Here is a 23,542-nt window from a genome sequence, read left to right on the forward strand (position 1 = left end):
CGTCAAAAGTTCAAAACAAGAAAAAGTTGGTTCATTTACAAAATAAAAATAACAACAGAAAATAAACACATAATAAACCAAACAAGGACAGAGGCCTGTACCATGAAGCCGGTTTCGGTGGCTAGCCAGGTAAGTTTTAGTTTAGTTTGCCTCAACCCCAGATTTTAGGTACAATGAATGTTGGTCATCGCCACAGTAACTTACACCACATGGATAACCTGCTCTGAGCAGGTTTTGTTCTGTATTATAGATTGCTAACAGATGCTGAACCAATCAGCTGCGAGTAACATGACATCTCTGATGCAATCATTCACTCCCCCGTGTCTCTTAAAGCACACTTTACAAATAATATCTTAGAAATCCACAAAATCGACTCTTCATGATATATTATTTATTTGACAATCTAAATGTAGATTTGCAGCAGATAGAGTGTTGTATTTTATTTAAAATGTAATTGCTTTTCATTTACCCTCTTTAGCCATGGCAAAAATATCTGTGAAAATATAAAAATAATATCAATAAAACATCCAGTAAGATGGATTAATATGATACCAGCAAAACATAATCATTTTTTAAATATTAAAAGCTCATGATTGCTAAGGAAAGGGGTGAATTCCACCCAAACCCCTTTCTGTCTTTCATGGGCTCGAGACATACAGTATTTTACTTTATAATATAATATTTATAATATAAGCAATAAGCAATATAAGCATTACACAAAATATGTCTTTTATAAAAAGAACAAATATGTCTTATTATTGCATACCAATTTTTTGCATACAGTATTCAAGTGCTCACTTTTTAATTAATCAATACCAGCCTTTTTTATGCTTTAAAGTTTTTGCTTTTTTTTTTTTTAACTAAAGACAATGTACAAATTTTACATCAAGAGAAAAAAAAAAAAAACAAAACAATGCTATTTTGAATAACCATATGAAATATCCATTCATAACATATTTTATAAATAACGTAGAATTTATTCATTTGCATATTATATTTTATTTCAAATGAAGTGGAAAGAAAGTTCCAAAGAAAGGCATCAGCTCCTTTTTTATACATTAAATGAGATAGGACATCATACCTCATATTTGAATAAATTTTGTTTAAAAAAATCAAGAATCTGAAGGAAACAATTTATCCAAATTATTTTATAACATTTTTAAGCAAATCCCATTTATGTTCACATACCAGACTTTAATTATTAATTTTAAATGTTACTTTCTACATTTGGTATATTTCCAAAATTGTTTCTCTCTGAAACTGTGGATGTTCTGTATTAAGCCTGTTTAAAAGCTGCTTTTCTGATTACACTAAATATATTTTGTTCAAATTTATTTCTTAAGTACAATGGCATTTTCAAAATAAGGTTTTCTGGATGTATTTCTATTGTTCAGTTAAATATTAAATTAACCTGTCTAATTACTTCGTTCCAATAAGTTGTCAATTTAGAGCACTCATATAGAATTTGACAGTAATGAGCCTTTTTTCTCTCCGCAATTTCTCCAACAATCCCTTTTACAATTCTATTGTATTTACTTTGAATAACAAGTGTTATAAAAAAAATCTCATTCGTGTCTTCCAAGCATATTCCACCCAATCACTGGATTTAGTTGTATGGGATGTATTATATGATATTTCTTCCCAGTCTTGCTGACTAATTTATTTATTTTTAATTCATTCTCCCACCTACGTATCATTTTATTCAGAGTGTCCTGTATATCTCTTTCAAGTGCACTCTTTAAAATTCTTAACATTTGTAATGAATTAATTGTATTGTATGTATCAATTATATAATCTATTTATTTATTTACTTTAAGTTCTAACCTGTAAATTATAAAAAAGTTGTCAATTTGTAAGCTCATAATATTTTGCTAGGTATCCATTCCTCTAACAGTGAACAGTTGGGGATATATTTTCCGACCTCTATCTGCCCAAAACTTAAATGTATTATCTAATCTATTTGGCATGAAATCAGGATCTTTAGCAATTGCTTGTAAATTAACTATATCTTTCTAATTTTTTACTATTTGTCTTTATTTCTAACCAAATTCCAAAAGTACTATTAATACATATATTATCTATTGATTTAAAATAGTTGCTTTGTTTGGGTAGGAACAGGGATATACTAATAGGTTCCCCCATTTGAGACATTTCCATCTTCCTCCATTTCACTTTAGATTCTTTGTTCATCCAATTCAATATAGGTTGAATTTGGGCAGCTTTATAATAATTTATCAAATTTGGGAGTCCTAAAAAAATAAAAGGGAAAAAAAGGAAAAATAAACTTAGGGAGAATATTCATCTATATAGTCTCTATTTGTTTAGTAATCAATAGTAGCCTATATTTATTTGTAATAGTTTTGAATGATATATAAAGTGTTTCCATTCAAATAAATATAAAATCTTTTCTATTTTAAATAAATGTAAGCTAGAAAAAAATTATTCTTGTGAGCCAATATGAATTCACTTACGCATTGATATACCAGCTGTTTTATATTTATCACATTAAGAATTTGTTTGCAGCGTCCTCTTGAGGTCTCGTAGCAGCCGCTGTTTCTTCTTGTTGTGTAAATGTCTTTAATTGCTTCATAATGTTACTGTTATCCCTTGTACTGTGTGTACTTGTAGCAGAGAAATCCTGCTGAGTCTCTCGTGAGAGATGTGAATCGAGCGTGTAATCTAATTTTAAAATTAGGCTCGAACCTGAGTTGACAGATATCAATTAAGCCTGTTTGGATTGGTTTGAATTTTTCAACCTAAAACCAATGCTGAGACCCTGAGTTTATTCAGTGACCTTCATAGTACAGGCCTCAAGTGAGCTGACTAAATTAAACTGTCAAATCTCTAAGAGTTAATAAATCTTACTAACTCCCGTAGAAAACAAAACAAACACAGAAAAGGAATCTTCTGGGTCACCTTCCTTACCTAATTTAGCTATTTTAATCTGTTAAACAAAACTCACAATCCTTTTAACCTAAAGAAAAGACATCAAAACAACAGCAAACACTAAACACAGGAGTCGGTTTTCTGGGGCAGCAGCCACCATGAAGTGCAGCCAGCACCTCTTAAATAAGCAGGACTCCAGAGGCCTATGTCACAAAGCAGGATTAAGCAGCTAGCTGGATAAGTTTAAACTTAGTTTAAGGTAACTCTGAATTTGCGGTACCAGTAAAGTGGCTTTCATCGGGGTTTCTCGCCATAGTAAAATATGCTAATTAGCTAACATGTTCCAGAGCAGGTTATGTTCCAAATCAAAGATCTAATCCAGATACTGGACCAATCAGCTGTGAGCACAGAGACAGTCACTCCCCTCAGTATCTCTCACTCCAATTTAAAGTGCACTTCAATGAGACAATTTTATAAATGTACAACATAAGCTATTTATGATCATTATTTATTGCAGGAAATATATTTTTGACAGTTTTGTATTTGTTTAAAGACACACATTTTTCCCCAATAATTTTCCCACACTGGCCATAAAATATGTATGAATAAATAAACCTAAAATAATTATATAATTTCAAGTAAGATATTAATACAATATCAATAATGATCGAATGACTTTAAAATATAAAAACTCAATCACTCCACAATATAATGTAGATATATCAGAAAAGAGTGAATGCCACCCCAACCCTTTTCTTATTAGGATTGGCTGGCAGAGATGCCATGGACATACATTATTTCACTTGAAGTTCAATAAAAGCACACTAGCACACCAAATATGCCTTTATTGTGTCTTATGCTGCTAGAAATAAATAATACGTTTTTATTAGTGCATACCATTTACTCATTTTCCAGTTGCTCACCTTTTCATTATTCAATAGTGTATTAATGTCTAATAGTATTAAATTATATTAAGTTAGTAATTTAAATGAATACTAAAGCTTTTCATTACATTTTTTTAATTTTTTATTTCAAATCAAGCTATTAAACTTTTAAAATAACAAGCCTGAATGTTCTTTTTGTGCACCTATATAAAGTGACTTTTTCATCAATATATTATCTATTTTAATATTTTCATCACATTCAGATTTCTTTTGTGCTCTAGCAGCAGCAGCAGCAGCAATGTTACTTCTTGCTTTGTAAATGCCTTTAAATTCTTTAATATATACAAGTGATCCTCTGTGCTGTGTGAATGTATTATAATTATTCATGATTTCATCATTTGTGTTGTTTAAATGTTTTAATAGATCATATTTTTTAACGTCCTCTTGTGCTGTTTTAACTGTGTTAAAATTCATATAATTTATCATAATTTCCATAAACATCTTCAGCAGAGAAGTAAATCTCACTGACTCTCTGTGACTTGCGCTGTCTCGCATGCGATTGGCTGTTCACTTAATTTATGTGAACACACACGTGAACTATTCATATCCTCGGGATCTAACACTGAGTTGATAGAGAAAGTTGGTAATGAATGTCTTGATACCATTTAACCCTAATGAAACCTGAGTTTTTTCAAACTAAAACCAATCCTGGAATCCAGAATTTGTTCAGCTTTTTTTTTTGTGATACATGGCACTGGCACAGGTTAGAGTCTCTGCTCACATCTTATTGGCAGCCTCATACAGGAAAAAACTGAAGCCAAAGAGCAGGGGCTTACAACACATACATTTACTCTATGCATTTGGTAGAAGCTTTTATCCAAAGTGACTTACAGTGCAATCAAAGTATACATTTCAACGGTTTGTGTTCTATGGGAATTGAACCCATGAACACCATTGAAATTCAACACCATGCTATGCCATTTGAGAGACAGGAAACCACATTACACATCAAAGCTTTGAAGATTCTCTCACTTTAACTTCAGCAAGTCTTTCCTCCTTCTGCCAGTCCCATACAGAGAGGATGTGGTCATTGGAGTCATCCACAACAGACAACCAGCTACCACCATTCTAATAAAGAAAAGATGACATCTGTTAATGCAGAGACTTTTGACAAGAGTACAGGTGTATTTAAACTGGCCAGGAAACAAAAAAGAACATATGTGTGTTCCTGAAATACCATCCTGTACTTTCTATTTCAGCATAAAGAAAGGTTTTGTTTGATGAACTATAGTCTGTACTTTGTTTGCTAACATAATAGAGAGGGACTGTCTCTTACCGACTTGGAGAAGGAGAGGCACACCAGGGCTCTGTCAAAGAAACCGTTTCCAAGGACATGCAACGTGTTCAAACTCACAGAGTCCCATATCACGTACATGAGGGGCCAGCTGCTGCCAAACAGAGACAGATTTACTAAGCATTTGCCATCAGTCTTACACACACCAATTAAACATCTATTTAAAGACAGTGGATTTGAGATATTGATCATCCACATTTATTATGACTCACTTGAAGCTCAAAAAAGAACAAGGAAATATGCAATATTATATGAAAATATGAGTCCACTTGTGAAAATGCTTCTATTTTGAAGTTTACTAACAGCATATAAAAATTCAATTAAAATAAATAAATAAAATAAATTCAGAATGAGTATTTCTTAGTATTTTGTAGCTGCATGCACTCAAGCTGGCATGAACTGAACTCAAAAATGTATGTTACACCAGATGATCCATATTATCACAGCATGATTTGAGAATATTCCAAAGCGCATCTGGTGCTCTTCCATTGAAGCAAGAAATTCTGACCTAGGACTTATCATGGTCAATGTCACAAATTTGCTTATTTGTTTAGTGACCTACAGAAATAGTGCAGAATCTTAAAGGGATAGTTCACCCAAAGTAAACACAAAAGATTTTTAGAAAAACATCTCAGCTCTGTAGCTCCATACAATGCAAGTGAATGGTTATTAGATCTTTGTAGCTCCAAAAAGGCAGCATAAAGGCAGCATAAAAGGAATCCATAAGACTCCAGTGGTTAAATCCATATCTTCAGAAGTGATATAATAGGTGTGGGTGAGAAACAGAACAATATATGTAAGTTCTTTTATACTCCATATCTCCACTTTATTTTTCATTAAACAGGTCTCACATGTGACTTTCAGATTTAAAAGTGAAAATGGATATTTAGAGTAAAACAGGGCTTACATTTTTATCTGTTTCTCACCCTCACCTGTCATATATGAAGATAAGGATTAAACCCCTGGAGTTTTATGGATTACTTTTATTATTCCTTTATGTGATTTTTGGATCTACACTGCAAAAATGTATTTTCAAGACAAGTATTTTTGTATTGTTATCCATTAAAATGATTTAAACATTCTCAAAAAGTGATTTATTAACTTGACAAGGAAACATCCTTAAGATTTTAAATCTTTTTTGACAGAAATCTAACCAAATCTAGTAAAATAAATACTTTAAATAAGAATAAACATTTTGCCATTGGGGTAAGAAAAATAAACTTTTTCTTTCTTGTTCAAGTCTAAACTTCACTTTATTTAGTCAAATTTCTCTAAAAACAAGGCATTATATTTTACAATATACAACAAAGTATATTATATATACAAGATATTATACCGCGGGTCTGTTGAATGCTTGATTCTGATTGGTTGACGGATGTTCTAAGGTGTGCAATTATTTTTCAAGGAAACCGTAGTTCCAGGTCTTAATGGTTCCATATCACTTCACCAAATTATTTCAGTTATTTCAAAGAGCCCTACAAGCTACCAACACAAAATAACAAATTAAAACAAAGTCATTGGTTAAAGTAAATCAGTTTAGAACATTAAAAAATGTTCTAAAATATCCAACATTTATTTAAATATCTGTTATAAAGAGCCCTTGCACTACCTCATCTCCCCCGCACTTTCAAACGCTCACACATATGCTCACACACACATGCATTTTGAAATAGCAACAAATGCTTGAGCTGTATTTAATTAAGATGCTGAATCTGTGGCAGAAGAAAGTAGTTCCTCTCATAAGAGCATTTTAGGGATGAAAACCAGAACATTTCTTGAGATAAAAACCTGAACAATGTCCGGTCTAAAAACCGTGGTATAAGTGGAATAACTGACTCTGGCCTGTTGAATTGTTTAAAAATAATGCACACCTGAGGTGGTAATACGGTCATGATTATTTTTAAACAATTCAACAGTCCATCATCAATTATTCCTTACATATCTTACATGCCATTTTGCTTGACAAGTAAATAAATCACGTTTAGATAATTTTACAGGAAAACAAGACACAAATACTTGTCTTGAAAATATTTTTTGTAGTGTACAAAGGTCTGATCACCATTCACTTGCATTGTGAGGACCTGCAGAGCTGAAATGTTCTTCTATTTTTGTTTGTGTTCAGCAGAAGAAATAAAGTCATACACATCTGGGATGGCATGAGGGTGAGTAATTGATGAGAGAATTTTCATTTTCGGGTGAACTATTCATTTAAATATTTCTTATTAACTTACATCATAACACATCATTATTTCAAATTTTTCATAATGACAGATTATCAAAATGGACTTTGAATGGCACTCTATTTTTGTAAAAAGTTATGGAATTAATGTACAATGTATAATTGCTACCAGAAAAATATCTGTGCTGAATCGCAGTATCTTACTTTTCCATCTGAGGATGTGCCTGCCACTTGTCCTGTTGCTATGGTTATTTTATCAGGATGGACAGTTAGGCTTTAGGGAAAGAAAAAATAAGAGGTGAAAGAAGTGGGCAGCTTGGACTGTTGAAGCAGGCGATGACACAGCAGTGAGAGGACACCAAACATTTAGGATGATTCTGTGAGTCCAATGCCAAAACAACACAATGACTTTGAGTGGGGTGAGTAACAGGACCGAACATCAATACAAATAACAGATAACTACATTTTAATCACAAGTAATTGGTTTCTGATTCTGTTTTCTTGCTTAAAGGCTTTTGAATTAATTATGAGCAGCTCTGATCTCCAATACATTACTACAAAAATGACTAAATATGTGGCTTAACATGGTTGCAGGATCATTTGTAATTCTCAAGCTTCAAAGTTTCAGATTCTTTAAAGGATAAGAGTGCACATTCTGCACAACTAGCATAACCAAATGGAATTGGGAAGATAATAATTGTTTTCAAACAGGTTTCTCAAAAGTTCTCCTGTCTTCCATGGGTTAGTTAAACAGATAGTCCCACCCAAAAACTCATGCCATTGTTTGACCCAATGTCACTGTGTTGGGCTGGTTGGAATGCTTGAACAAATGCTTGAAGCAATGTTTTCATAGAGCCACAGTGTTCCATAATTATCAGGGAAATCAGCCTCTCAGTGGTTCACTATAGTTGTATCTGCATATTAAGCTGGGAAAGGAGAACGTATTTTAACATAAAAACAACACACATTCTTTAAACTTTGCTACATAGAGCACACTTTTCAATCAATGCTGTGCTCATTGTTGAAGCTTGATGTGTTTTTGTCTTGTCTATCATTTGGATAATTACCTGTTCTGTGTTATCACTGCCAGAAGGAAAACCTTTACTTTGTCGTATTAGCAGTGGCAGAATACAGAATTGGGAGGATGGATTTTTGAGCAGCAGAATAATTGTGAATACTGCGTGATTGGACTTCTACTGTTCTATAATGACTAAATGGATGATGATTTCACATGGAATCACACATAAATCAGAGTCTTACCACTTGATATCATCAGTATGTCCAGTGTAGTGTCTCTGTAGTTGCTCATCCACATTATACAGCACAACCACAGAGGCGATGAAGTAAACAGTTTCACCCGTCGGGAGCAAGTAGAGGTTGGATCGACAGTCACGGCCCCGATAACCATAGCTTGGTCATAGTCAAGAGCAATCATTACTCTGTAGATGAGCAGATCAGCTGTGAAAGAGCTATTTTATTTACATTTTTCAGGCCAGCTGACACTTGCTTAGGTAAAATAAATTTTCAGTTCTCTCTAACACAAATAACTAAACATCCTTAAAAAAAGTAAAACAGAATAAGATATAAAGAGTGTAAAGAATATATTTATCTTAAATTGGGTTTATTTTACTAACCCAATTGGCAAATTTTTTATATTTCTTTTTAGTATAAATGTTTTAAGCATAAACAAATTTAATAAGGTTTATGATTAAAACCTATGACTTGCTATAAAACGTATCCATTATTTCATTTATGGCATTTCTGCCAAATCGTTTTTTGTGCAATAATAAATCTACAGTTTATTCAATCTCACAGCAATAAGAGTTCAGTACAAGGATCAGTCTAACAAAGACATCAGCAATACAAAAGGATACACCCAATCTAGCTTCAGTTTTTTAGGAGGCAAGTCAGCCTTTGTTTCCAGGCTGTAGGTGTCCACCAGGTCTTTGGACATGTACATTGTGATGGGTCGTCCCTTCAAATACATTTTTACATACCCTTCATCTAGAAAAAGCAACATGGATTTTTAGAGCAAGAAAATGTATTGGTCACTAAAGGATTGCAGTATCAACTGTGTGGTTAATGTTAGGATATTCTGATAAAACTTCAATGTTAAAGACATTCAAATATATTTTATGAGGAGATTAAATGTTAATCCCGGTTGACACAAATGGATTTTGTCCCCAAAGAGGAAATAGAAGGAATTGCATGATAATGTTTAAAAGAATTTACAGGTGTGTACACTGGCAGCAAAAAGTTTGGAATAATGTACAGATTTTGTATTTTCGAAAGGAAATTGGTACTTTGATTCACCAAAGTGGCATTCAACTGATCACAAAGTACAGTCAGGACACCATTGACATAAAAAACAGCACATCACTATTTGAAAAATGTCATTTTTTATCAAATCTAGACAGGCCCCATTTCCAGCAGCAATCACTCCAACACCTTATACTTGAGTAATCATACTAAATAATACTCATTTGGTACTAGAAAAGCACTTGCTATTATATCAAACACAGTTGAAAGCAATATGGTTAATTAAATTAAGCTTAACATTGTGTTTATGGTTGTTTTTTGGTTGCCACAGTATGCAATTGACTGGCATGTCTTAAGGTCAATATTAGGTCAAAAATGGCAACAACAAAAAAAACAGCTTTCCCTATAAACTCATCAGTCAATCATTGTTTTGAGGAATGAAGGCTATACAATGCTTGAAAATGCCAATGGCTGTAACAAGGATAGAAAGAGATGTGGAAGATCTCTAGTTTGGAAAACAGACGCCTCACATGTTCTCAGCTGACAGTTTCATTGAATTCTACCTACTCAACACCAGTTTCATGTACAACAGTAAGAGAAGACTCAGGGGTGCAGGCCTTATGGGAAGAATTGCAAAGAAAAAGCCACATTTGAAACAGAAAAGGTTAGAGTGGGCAAAGAAACAGACATCAGACAACAGATAATTGGAAAAGAGTGTTATGGATCTTAACCCCATTGAGCTCTTGTGGGATCAGTTAGACTGTAAGGTGCGTGAGAAGTGCCTGACAAGACAGACACATCTATGGCATGTGCTACAGGAACTGTGGGGTGAAATGTCACATGAGTATCTGGACAAACTGACAGCTAGAATGCAAGGATCTGCAAAGCTGTCATTGCTGAACGTGGAGGATTTTCTGATGAGAACTCTTTGATGAAGTTTGAGATGTCTGAATTTTTTTTTTTAAATTGTAATAGCAATTTTTCACATTATTAATGTCCTGTCTATACATTGTGATCATTTAAATGAATAACACATTGGTGAATAAAAGTACCAATGTCTTCCCATAAGAGCAAAATCTGTACATTATTCCAAACCTTTGGCTGCCAGTGTATGTGTGTGTGTGTGTGTGTGTGTGATGTTCTGAAAAGAATGTCAGAATGAAATAGTTCAGAGAGGTGTAAAGGAAAAGTATTTTTAATGTACTTTATTGTGTATTTGAGATACAGTCAGTTTAGATGTAGTGACAGACAATACAAAATCAAATGCAGAAGCAAATTAATGCAACTAATTTCCAAGCTTGAAAGATTAGTAATTCAAACAATATAAAACCACACACAGCAGGCCAGCATGCAAAACAATCAACAAACAATGCACAGTCAATCAAAATGCAGACTTGACACAAACAAAACAAACCCAAAAAAGAAAAAAGTGAGAACATGCAGCCAAACATAACATAAAACTAAACCGAATCCCAACACAGAAAAATTAGAGAGAGAATTAAAACAAAGAGAACAAAGCAGAAGAAAAGAGTAAAGATCTTTAAAAATATCTGGCTACATCTAATATTTGAACTACAGCTGTGTTGATTAGTAACAGATTTGAAAGTACTGGCTGGGGGATTTGATTGGACTCCTGTAACTGGGCGTGTCTAAGGGGGAGTGGACTGACTGACTGGGACACTTCCTCAGAGGAAGGGTAACCGGTGGGACCTTTCTGCCTCCGGACCGAGACTCTCTGTCAGACAGAATCTTGGCCTCTGAAGGGGCGTTCATGGACTGCGAGGGCACGGTTGACGTGGATTGGGGGGGCTCAGTGGATCCAGTCCTTTTTGATGGTCGGTGCAGGTAGATTTGCACAGTTACTAGGTGAAGTGGTAAAATTGGAGAAGGCCAGTGCAGGAGAGGGTGAAGAGGTGGGGTAAAGTATAATGGAATCATGGTCAGACATGGTTGGACATCTTTAGATATAACTCCATAATAACCACAACACAAAGCTTCCACAAGACCACACTATCAGATCACAAACCAGTGGGAAGGGAAGACTCTGGGGAATCTAGTTGTTATCCTAGGAAAATACTTGTAACAAACTGATTTAATTGATCCTAGAGAAGCCCTTACCCAACCACAATTTTATTTGTTTGTTTGTAGTATTTTTATGTGCAAGCTTGTGAACTGTGATTGTTTGATTACTGTTTTTGAGGATTTTGTGAATATAAAATTAAACCAACTGCAAAAAATCATATTCTTACATAGTATCTTTGTCTTGTTTCCCAATAAAAATACCGTAACATCTTTAAAACAAAACTCAAAACTATTTCAGTCTATTTTTAAGATGTACAGGTTTCAACTGTATAACAAATTAAGGTAAAATTGAAATGCACAAAAATAAAATTTTTGCCTAATTTTAAGATTTACACATTTAAATTTCATTGCAAAATTCCATAAAATATAATTGTGTTGTTAAATTTGTATATATACAGGTGAAACTCGAAAAATTAGAATATCGTGCAAAAGTTCATTAATTTCAGTAATTCAACTTAAAAGGTGAAACTAATATATTATATAGACTCATTACAAGCAAAGTAAGATATTTCAAGCCTTTATTTGATATAATTATGATGATTATGGCTTACAGCTTATGAAAACCCCAAATTCAGAATCTCAGAAAATTAGAATATTACATGAAATCAATAAAAAAAAGGATTTTAAATACAGAAATGTCGGCCCTCTGAAAAGTATAATCATGCATATGTACTCAGTACTTGGTTTGGGCCCCTTTTGCATTAATTACTGCCTCAATGCGGCGTGGCATGGATGCTATCAGCCTGTGGCACTGCTGAGGTGTTATGGAAGACCAAGATGCTTCAATAGCGGCCTTCAGCTCTTCTGCATTGTTTGGTCTCATGTCTCTCATCTTTCTCTTAGCAATGCCCCATAGATTCTCTATGGGGTTCAGGTCAGGCGAGTTTGCTGGCCAATCAAGCACAGTAATACCATGGTCATTGAACCAGGTTTTGGTACTTTTGGCAGTGTGGGCAGGTGCCAAGTCCTGCTGGAAAATGAAGTCAGCATCTCCATAAAGCTTGTCTGCTGAAGGAAGCATGAAGTGCTCTAAAATGTCCCGGTAGACGGCTGCGTTGACTCTGGACTTAATAAAGCACAGTGGACCAACACCAGCCGATGACATGGCTCCCCAAACCAACACAGACTGTGGAAACTTCACACTGGACTTCAAGCATCTTGGATTGTGTGCCTCTCCATTCTTCCTCCAGACTCTGGGACCTTGGTTTCCAAATGAGATGCAAAATTTGCTCTCATCAGAAAAGAGGACTTTGGACCACTGAGCAACAGACCAGTTCTTTTTTCTTTAGCCCAGGTAAGACGTTTGACATTTGAAGCCCATGTCCAGGACCCGTCTGTGTGTGGTGGCTCTTGATGCAGTAACTCCAGCCTCAGTCCACTCCTTGTGAAGCTCCCCACACATTTGAATGGCCTTTTCCTGACAATCCTCTCCAGGCTACGGTCATCCCTGCTGCTTGTGATCCTTTTTCTTCCACACTTTTCCCTTCCACTTAACTTTCTATTAATGTGCTTTGATACAGCACTTTGAGAACATCCAACTTCTTTTGCAATTACCTTTTGAGGCTTTCCCTCCTTGTGGAGGGTGTCAATGATGGTTTTCTGCACAACTGTCAGGTCAGCAGTCTTCCCCATGCTTGTGAATTCAACTGGACTGAGAGACCATTTAAAGGCTCAGGAACCCTTTGCAGGTGTTTAGCTGATTAGAGTGTGACACTTTGAGCCTACAATACTGAACCTTTTCACAATATTCTAATTTTCTGAGATTCTGAATTTGGGGTTTTCATAAGCTGTAAGCCATAATCATCAAAATTATATCAAATAAAGGCTTGAAATATCTTACTTTGCTTGTAATGAGTCTATATAATATATTAGTTTCACCTTTTAAGTTGAATTAGTGAAATTAATGAACTTTTGCACGATATTCTAATTTTTCGAGTTTCACCTGTATATTTATTTATTTCATTTATTATTACTCAATAATAAATGAATTTGATGGAATTTTGTTATGAAGAGTAAATCTTAAATAAAAAGAAATAAATGAATGCGAGTAATCATTAACAATGTACATATTATGAATTAAGCATAATGTATTTCATTAAACTTAAATACTTTTACTTACATTTATGCTTTAATTATAATAATGTAGATTATTTAAAGATGACTCAATTCAGTTTGATGGAAATCTGTCTTAAAATGAAATTGCATAAATTTTAAAAGAACACTGAAATATTTTTGGAGTGAAGACAAAATCATGTTCAGAGAAATCTGTATATTTTGAATTAAGTTCAGTTTTCTTACCCAATTGGAAAATTGTTCTTTTAAAGTATAAATCTAACAAATGTATAATTAAAAAGATGTATGGCAATGGTATAAGAAATAAACTTAATTCAAGATATACTCTCTAAAAACAAGCCTTTTTTAACACAATGTTGCTTCTCAGGTACAGTAAATGCCTCTTGTTTTAAGGTTTAGATTACTGGAAAACAAAAATACTGAGCAAGAAATGTCTATTTTTGTAGTACTGGCATAGTGAATCATTCACTGTCGGTTGCATCAACACTGAAGAGAGAAAACAGACTGTAGTTTTAGGAAAATCATTTCCACTTACTGGGACACACTGCACACAAAACAGTGTGACAATTACCTTTATTTATGATAAACAACAAATTCCAGTTTCCACAGAGAAAGCAGAAGAGCTGGTTGAGATAAAATGCAGGATGATAACCGTTCTTTAAGGGACTGAAAGAACAAATATGTGTGCTCGGAGCAAAAAGCGTCTATACACTAATGGAATAAAAGCCTTTCAGTGTGCTGCTGTGTGACTGCAGATACATTTTGTGTTCCCATGGTGCTTGTGAAAAACAAATGCAATGAGGAGCAGTGAGCAAAACATCCAAGAGCTGTCAGAGCTGTGTCTCTCAAGAGTTAACAGCTTGTGTTTCAGCACTACTGCAAATCACTGCAATCAACTGTAGGTTGGCATCACTCACAGGGTGTTAAAGAGAGTGCACATTAGATTTTTGTGAAGGGTGGCATTTCTGGAGGAAGCGAGGGAACTTCTAATAAACACACATTTGTCTAATCAACCCAGACCTTTATGCAAGTCAGCTTTGTGGGTTCTGATTTTGTCACATGCTTAAAGCTAGAGCTCACTAAGTCAAATGTCACTGTCCCATTTGGAGGAATAGCAACTGTATAATCGATTTTACTACGTATATGAATCTTAAAGCAGAGACACCCATATAAAAGAGTAAAATATCTGAAAAACAGTACAGAAGGTAATGTATTTATAGTCTCTTGCAGTTAAGTTATAAGTCAAGGATAAATAATCAGTTAATGTTAACAATGAATGCTACCTGATTCTCTATTCTACATTATTTCACAGTTACATTGCGTATGTCAGCAAATTTTTACTGGCTTACAATCTCTAATTATTTTATCAATCATAATTACTTTTTCTGGCTCAAGAATCAAGTTACATCCACAGAGCTGCTCACAAAAGGAACAGTTGATGAACAGTGCCTACCTTTGCAGTGTGTCACACGTCGCATCCCTTTGTGAATGTATAGAGACAAAGACAGTCACATAAGATTGCAGAAGGTCCATGAACAAGATCCCTGTTCATCATATCCCAAGTCACCATGCCTGGGTAATTACTCTACAACTCCCTCTGGGAAAGTCGGTTCTTTCCCCCAGTGCTCAATTTAACATCTCCACTGGTGTTTGGTTAATTTGATGCTTGGTGTATTTAACATCTGGACTAGCCATATTAATGGGATTTTTGCAAGGTTAATTACTGCAACTGGGCCACATAACAGGAATATGCCGTATTGGCTACAGGCAGAGCGGCTCATTGTATTCTGCCTAATATAGCTGTGCACACTGAACATTCTGGTTTTTGCACTGACACTGAATCAAAGTTGTTCTGACATTCAGAGAACTGTCGCAGAATTCCAGTGAATCGTTTGCAAAAAATGAAGCCTGCAGTGGTTCTCACAAGAACAATGTTTTAATAAACACTAACTATAAATGTCTGTTGGGACTTCAGGAAAAAGTTTTGTACTTTGACTTTAAAAGATTCTGTATTCTGTGCAGCATGATGCCAATAACTCTCTCAAAGCAGTTCCTGCTCATTGTAATTCAACTTTCATTGTTTTCTCTTTGATTTCATTTTGCTTGTGCTGCTTCTAAATTACAGCTTAATATCTGGTTCCTGTATCATTCAAAACGTTGCCCTTACAACAACTACCAACTATTATAATTCAGAATTTACAACCCCAATTCCGAAAAAGTTGAGAGAGTATGGAAAAGGCTAATAAAAACAAAAAGGAGTGATTTGTAAATTCAACTTACCCTGTGCTATATTGAAAACACTCCAACAACACATTCTTTGATGTTTTACTTTCATGTTGTGAATTAATATAATTTTTTTAATCATTAAAACATGCACCAAAAAAGTTGAGAAAGAGGCGATTTAGGACTTAAGACAATCTGACAAGTTGAAATAGCATGGTGATGTGAAAGCTCTCGTGTTATAGGATATAAGGAGCCCCCAAAAAAGCCTAGTCCTTCAAGAGCAAAGACGGGTTGAGACTCACCAATTTGCCAACAGATGCATCAGCAAATAATCCTCACTTTCAGAACAATGTTCCCCAAAGACAAATTGGAAGGATTTTGGGCATTTCAGCCTCTACAGTACAAACTAAAGTTAAAAGACACAAGGAGTCCTGTCAAATTGCAAAAGTGTGTAAAGTACAAGGCCAAAAAAACAATTCTGAATGCGCGTGAATGTCGATCCCTTGTACGTCACTGTCTTAAAAACCGACATGCAACTGTAATGATATCATGACATGGGCTCAGGAATATCGCGGTAAATTACCACAAAAATGTAATAAGACTCATCCCTATTTTTCTTTTTTTCCTTTTTTTCTCCCCTTTTCTCCCCAATTTGGAATGGCTACTTCCCAATGTGCTCTAAATCCTTGTGGTGGCATAGTGACTAGCCTCAATTCATGTGGCAGAGGACGAATCTCAGTTGCCTCCACGTCTGAGTCTGCGCATCTGCGAATCTGCGCATCTTATCACGAGGCCCATGTGTCTCTTACTTTCCTAGCAAATGGGCCAATTTGGTTGCTTAGGAGACCTGGCTGGAGTCACCCAGCATGCCCTAGATTTGTCAGCGTCAATACTTGCTGAGCCCGCATCACTCCTTTTCTTTAAAAAAAGCAAAAATCGAGGTTACAATGAGGCACTTACAATGGATGTGAATGGGGCAAATTTAGTTTTTCTCAAAAGTATAGCCACAAAACATAAACTATATGCATGTAAACATGATTTTAGTGTGATGAAATAACTAACTTAACTTTTCTGTGTAAAGTTATGGCCAATTTTACAACTTCATTACCATGATGATGTAATATCAAAAAACCCTAAACAAATTACAGCTCAAATAATACCCAAGTTTTAAAAGAAGTATTAATGCAAGTGATTTTATAAAATCATAAGCTTCACATTTCTGTGTTTAAACCCTTCAAAAATTGGCCCCATTCACTTCCATTGTAAGTGTGATTTTAATTTTATTTTAAAGAAATTATGGATGAGTTTAAATACATTTGTGTGGTAAACAACATTGTGTCACAAATGCTATTGACTGAGCTTAACTTTTATTGAACACAGAATATTCCTTGAAGGCCTTACTATGCAAAGCAGAAGCCATACATCAACACTGTCCAGAAGGGCCACCAACTTCTCTGGGCTCGGTCTCATCTGAGACAGAAAGTAGAACAGTGCAATCGTGTTTTGTGGTCCTAAAAGTCCACATATCAAATTCTTATTATTTATTTATTTATTTATTTTTTCAGAAAAAACAGCTGTCATGTTGTGTGGGCAAAAGAGGAGAAGGGCCACCCAAGCATCAAGTCCAAAAGCCAGTGTCTATCATGGTATGGGGGTGCATCAGTGCCCGTGGCATGGGTCATTTTTATGAAGGCCTCATTAATGTAGATACATATGCTTCTATCAAGCAGGAAATCGTCAAACCACATACTGCCCAGATTACAAGTGCATGAGTGTGTAAGCAGAGAGTGTGGGTGCTAGACTGGCCTTCCTGCAGTCCTGACCTGTCTACAATTGAGAATGTGTGGTGCATTATGAAGCGCCACATATGGCAACAAAGGTCCCGTGGAAGTTCTGCATAATGGACGAACGAAGGAAAATTCCACTTGCTAAACTTAAACTTCTCTTTTTAGTAACCAAATGCTTAATAATTATTATTAGAAGAAATGGTGATGCCAACTTTTTTTAAATGACTGTATATTAAATAAAACTCAAAACAATAAAATTCAGAAGATAAAACAAAAAATAATGTATTGTTGTAGCGCTTTCATTATAGCACAGGGTGAATATAATTTACAAATCACTCTTCTTTTTTTTTTTTATTAAGATTTTCCATACTGTCCAAACTTCTTCGAATTGGGGGTGTAATAACAGAAATAAGTGAAAATGTATTAAATGAATAAAAACAGCAAAAATAAAGGAAAACACAAGAATGCTGAAAGTGAAAGATGATAATGGAATAAATTGTTATTGGATGTTGAGATGAACTGATACAATTAGACACTGAAGAAAACAACCAGTACAATTGACAGTGACATTCCATGAGCCATGACTGGAGAGCAAACAGGAAGCAAACCTTGAATTAATGTTTTCTTGGTCTTGTTTCCCATGATTAATGAAGCAAGCTGATTCACACATTTTACACTAGCATCTGTCCACTGTCTAACCGAGCTGCATTAATCCTGAACAAAATTAAGTGCTGGGTGATCAGTAATTTATTTTGAGGACATACAGTATTCTTGGCTATGGAAATTCACTAAGTGAGGCCTGAAACTCAGTATCTTGCTCCTTTTATTACTTGTTTAAACTCAGTTAAAAAGAAAACAAGAGTACAAATTTAAAGATACCAAAATTCTGTTTGTGACTGGTCCAGTCATGGTTCAGAGATATGTATTCTATTACATGGGAACAGGGCACCTGTCTCTTACCTGCACTGAACACAGGCTCCCTCTGTTTGCTGCAGAGGGTTGAGAAAGGAATGAAATCATCTAAATGTCATATGTGACATGCATGTATTTGTATTTTTTTTAATGGAATGCAAATGATTAGTTACTCTTTATCTGTAGCCCATTTCTATCCTATATTGGGCAAGCAAATATGTTTCACATATATTTATATTTGCATTGATAATATTAAAATACCTCTCTGAGGCTCTCTTGCCACTGGAGCTGCTTCCTGTGGAACCGGTGCGAGTACGATTATTTTTGGAATCTGTGCCACTATCTTTTCTGTTGTTGGGCCCGACATGCTCTGATGAACTTGTTCTCTTCACAGTGCTGAAGTAGAGAGGAGGATAGAAAGATATAATACAAAAATGAATTAAAAAAAAGTCAGAACAAAACAACAACACTTACAATTTTGGAAGAATATCATGAAAACATCATATTTGACCTCAAAATCAAAAGAAAGAAATCCTATTTTGTATGACAATTATGCACATATTCTCACCAAAATAATCATTAATAAAATAAAATAAATATATAAAGGCATATTTAAATTTTAAAGTGTATACACATGGTAATATTGTAATGCCTTTCATTTATGCTGCATTAAATATAAAAATATATTGTAGTAGATTTTAAAGTACTGATAATCTAATAAGAAGCACCATTGACAATAATGGGAATCACAAATATAAAAATCCTAATACAAAAATGTAACAAAAATATAAAAAAAAAAAAAAAATTAAATGCCAATGACAATTTATGGGGAAATGGTCTTCATTTTCTTAATGCAAAATATAATTTCATACTTTTTTTATTTTGGACATGTGAAATGTGACCTGGGCTCATTTTGGTGAGATTCGCGCATTTACACTATAACACTCCATTCTCAACTACTAAAAAGACTGTTAAACAGATATTAGTGCAGTGAATGCCAAACGTTTGTAGACTTGTGATAGTTTAATATTACCCATTTTTAAATTTCAATAATCTTTAAAGAAGCCCAATTTACATATAATACCCTGCTCCTCAAACAGGAAGCATAAATGCAAACAAATACAAAGAGAAAATGAAATGGCAATGCAGAGATAAAACTAGTGACCACCCTGCTGCTGACCAGCCAGTTATAACAGATACACAGCCCTGCCTTCCCCAAAGAGACACACACAACACATTCAAGATAAACAAAAAAGAAATGTTTTTTATTATTATTATTCATTTTTTAAAGTGACATGTTCATGTCCTTATTTGCTGTGGCTTTGTGAGTTAGAAAGGGGTGAATTCAGACTGGGTGCCCTTTAAAACTACTCAACAAAAGAAAAGGCCCCATCAGCAGTCCACTAGCTGCCAGGCTCAAGTCTAATCCAGACCGCAGGGCTAAAGTTCATTTGGCCCAGCCTTTGGCAGATGGTGTTATCCTGTGTGAAACAGACTACAGGATCATCATAGATTGTGAGCCTCTTTGTCAATAATGGCATTTCAAGCATACAAGCAAGCGGGTATAGAGATAGTCTATAAACTGCACAGGGCTCTCAAAGCTTTACAGGGTGAAATAAAAGGGTGCCAGTAGAGAATCTAAAATAAATAAAAAAAATAATGTCCAAGTCAAAGAATTCCCAGTTTCACAGGAATCAAAGCGTATCTCTCAGTACAATGATCCTTCCTGAGGAATCACAAAACTCCCTTCATAAAATATGATTTAAAATAGGGGTTCCCCTTCTGTCGCTCTCTCCACATTGTGTCAGAGAAGCGACACTAGGGTTCTCTCTTGAGCGCATACCCCGCCCCCGGACATACGGGTATTTAAGTGGGCAAATATGGGAGAAAATTTATTCGGAGCTGATGGTCGTGTATGCAGTTTGCTGCGAGTCACACACCAGTTCCTGTTATTCCTCTGACGCTCTGCATGCTGTTGGATTCGACAGCACACAACAGCGGATTTTCTCCTTCCTTGCACGGCTGTGCATTGTTGCCCCTGGGCGCTTCTACAGCGCAGACAAACTCGCAAGCGTTCCATACAAAAAGAGTAATTTCCTCTAAAAGAGCAAAACACAGTGGCGTTGAACATCCTATTCAGGAAGCATCTTTTTCAAGATGCCATTCCACCCCTGTGTTGTTCCTGGATGCGGTAGAGTGCTCTCCGCTTCAGACGGCCACAGGCGTTGTCTCGTGTGTATGGGCAGCGAACACACCAAGGCTGCGTTTGTGGATGCTTCATGTTCTCACTGCGAAAACATGACCATGACAACGTTGCGGTCGCAGCTTGCTTTCAACAGAAAGCAAGCCACTCCAGCCGCCCCGCATTGCTCCTTCTTCCCACGGGATTGAGGACGATGCAGCTGGTGATGGAAGCGATCTGGGGATGGCAGCGGGTGCAGCTCTGCCGGGTACGCCCCCCCCGGCAAGCTCGTTGACTCCCGTCCATGCTCGAGGAAACAGCGGCTTGCCTCACAGCCAGTTCCCTGTGCACGAAAATCGCCTCTCTTTTATTCAAAGATACAATAGAGCCTGTCCCTACAACTGAAATGAAGAAGGGTTTCTACAGCACTTACTTCATTGTACCCAAGAAAGGCGGCCAGAAGGATTCTGATGACTTTAATGGGGCATTGGGGAAGGGTACGTGCAGTCTGATAAAGCTGGTCACGTTTTGACCAGCTGTATCAGACAGCTTTATATATTTTGAAGAGGATCCCTTGCAAAGGATCACCACATTTTGGGGTCCTTGGCATCAAAAACTTTGAAAACCTCTAGTCTAACAATTGGCTGTTTGTCAAGGTTTTAGGCTGCCCTTAAATAATGGCTGGAGAACAGCTTTTCATCCAACAATTAAAGCGATGATTCTTGGACACAATAAAACTGGCTATTTTAATATTGGTAGTCCAAACACTTGTGGGAAGAATATAGATCCTTTTAGTTTACTGTGGTAACAAACTCTCACCTGTAAGGTGGCCTTAGAAGAAACCTGGGTAGATTGGACAGACTGGAACATGCAACACAGACAGGACAGAGAGGATTCACAGGATGACAAATACACGTGACAGACAGTTCACACTGATAAACAAAGACATTTGGGCATGGGAGGGGGTTCTGTGGCAGCCAGGTTTGTGTCTCATAATCATAAACTCATTAATTAATCTGCAAGAGGTGAGCGTTTATTAAAAATACAATGGGTATGACAGCTGGAGAGGTAGCCAGAGGAACTGTTTCAAAGAAATATTATGCTCATGGCAAGTTTCATTTTAATAACAAAGAAATGAGCAAAGAAGCAAATCATTAACCTAGAGAAATCAATATTAGGTAATGAATTCTAGTAGGGAAATGATCTAGTTATTATTCATAGCTCTATGGTCTTAGAACTAAGACTTAATACTAAGAACATCATACTAAAGTCAATTACTGCTATTATGTTACATCAGAACCCAGAAAAAAACAAGCAATATGTCGAATGAAGTGACACAAGGGTTCTTAATGGGACGCCAAACGTACCTCTGAACCTGAGAAAAGGCCACTGTCAAGTTTGCAGACAGAATTTGCATGCCCCGCCCAGAACATACGGGTATAAAGTGAAGCGGGGCAACGAGTGTCAGTCAGGATTTTGCACTGGGAAGCCAAAAATAAGGTATGGCCATTTACAGTGGTAGGTCTAGTGCTGTGGCAGGAGGGACACAGCATCTCGTTCCTTCCCTCGGGGAGTGGAGGTTACAACAGTAACCATGACGTTCCCTTTCTGTCACTCACTCGACGTTGTGTCGAATGAAGTGACACAAGGAGTCCCATCTAAAACCGGCAGGCACTGACCGTGTTACGTGAACTGTCGAGACAGGTGCAAGCAGGCTACTGCATGCTAGAAGCATCTGTGTCGGCTGCACGTAGCCCTCCCCAACGCCCCCAAAGAGATGTAACATAAAGACCTTAGGTTCATCGCACCCCTGAGGGGGTGAACAGGTGCTACATGACTAGCATGGGAGCAAGCCTGGCAGCTGCGGCCTTATCTCTCACTATGTCTCTCACATAGGACATGAAGCGGGTGGGGCTAACTCAACGCTATGAAATGCATTGGGGTAGGCGGTCTTTCCCGGTCCTATTCTTTCAGGGGGAAAAGACTCTGCAGAGGCCACATCCTGCCAAGTCTAGGGGGAGGTAACATGTGGCAAATACACCACGAGGGTGATGAAGCCATACGTGGGAAATGGCGCGGTGGTAGGTCCAGCCTAATGAGGGGGGACTCTACAGCACAGCGACCGGGGCAGCAGGGGTGCCCGAGGGAAACGCGGGTCTGCCGACAGTGGGATCATACCATGGGAAATACATCACAGGGAGTTTGCCTGAGAAGGGAACTAAGCCCGTGGAGCCCGATCCCATTACAGAGCACCTTAGTGGGTCTGGCCACAAATTGCTCCACTGATTTCGCTGGCCAGAAGGCTAGGGAGGAGAACATCCAGGGACGAGACTGACTCAACGCTGAGATTGTAAAATCTGGCTAAGGTATTGGGTGTTGCCCAGCCCGCTGATGTCTGCAGATGTGTGCTAAGGAGGTGACATGGGCCAGTGTCCACGAGGATGCCACACTTCTCGTAGAGTGTGCTCAAAACCGCAAGGGGGTGGACACGGCCTGGGTGTGACAAGCTAATGAAATAGCATCAACGATCCAGTGAGCTAACCTCTGTTTGGAGATGGCGTTCCCTTTCTGCCATCCGCCGAAGCAGACAAAGAACTGCTCAGAACATCTAGAGCTCTGCATGAAGTCCAAATAGATACGCAAAGCACGTACCGGACACAGCAACGAGAAGGCTGGGGTCTCTGAAGGCCCGTGAGGACCACTGAGAGATCCCAGGAGGGA

At 36.6% G+C, this 23,542-nt stretch overlaps 1 protein-coding gene across 1 annotated transcript in view; it reads right to left on the bottom strand.

Moving 5' to 3' along the window:
* Positions 1 to 23,542, bottom strand: part of LOC127662536 (echinoderm microtubule-associated protein-like 1) — a 63,649-nt gene that overhangs the window by 8,415 nt on the left and 31,692 nt on the right. The window contains 9 exon segments of the mRNA XM_052153756.1: positions 4,803 to 4,898; positions 5,107 to 5,196; positions 5,198 to 5,218; positions 7,508 to 7,577; positions 8,564 to 8,713; positions 9,178 to 9,307; positions 15,171 to 15,197; positions 18,688 to 18,716; positions 18,901 to 19,035. Of these exon segments, the coding sequence (XP_052009716.1) occupies positions 4,803 to 4,898; positions 5,107 to 5,196; positions 5,198 to 5,218; positions 7,508 to 7,577; positions 8,564 to 8,713; positions 9,178 to 9,307; positions 15,171 to 15,197; positions 18,688 to 18,716; positions 18,901 to 19,035 (748 nt within the window).

This window comes from Xyrauchen texanus, chromosome 22 (assembly GCF_025860055.1).
Source record: "Xyrauchen texanus isolate HMW12.3.18 chromosome 22, RBS_HiC_50CHRs, whole genome shotgun sequence".
Taxonomy (NCBI): domain Eukaryota; kingdom Metazoa; phylum Chordata; class Actinopteri; order Cypriniformes; family Catostomidae; genus Xyrauchen; species Xyrauchen texanus.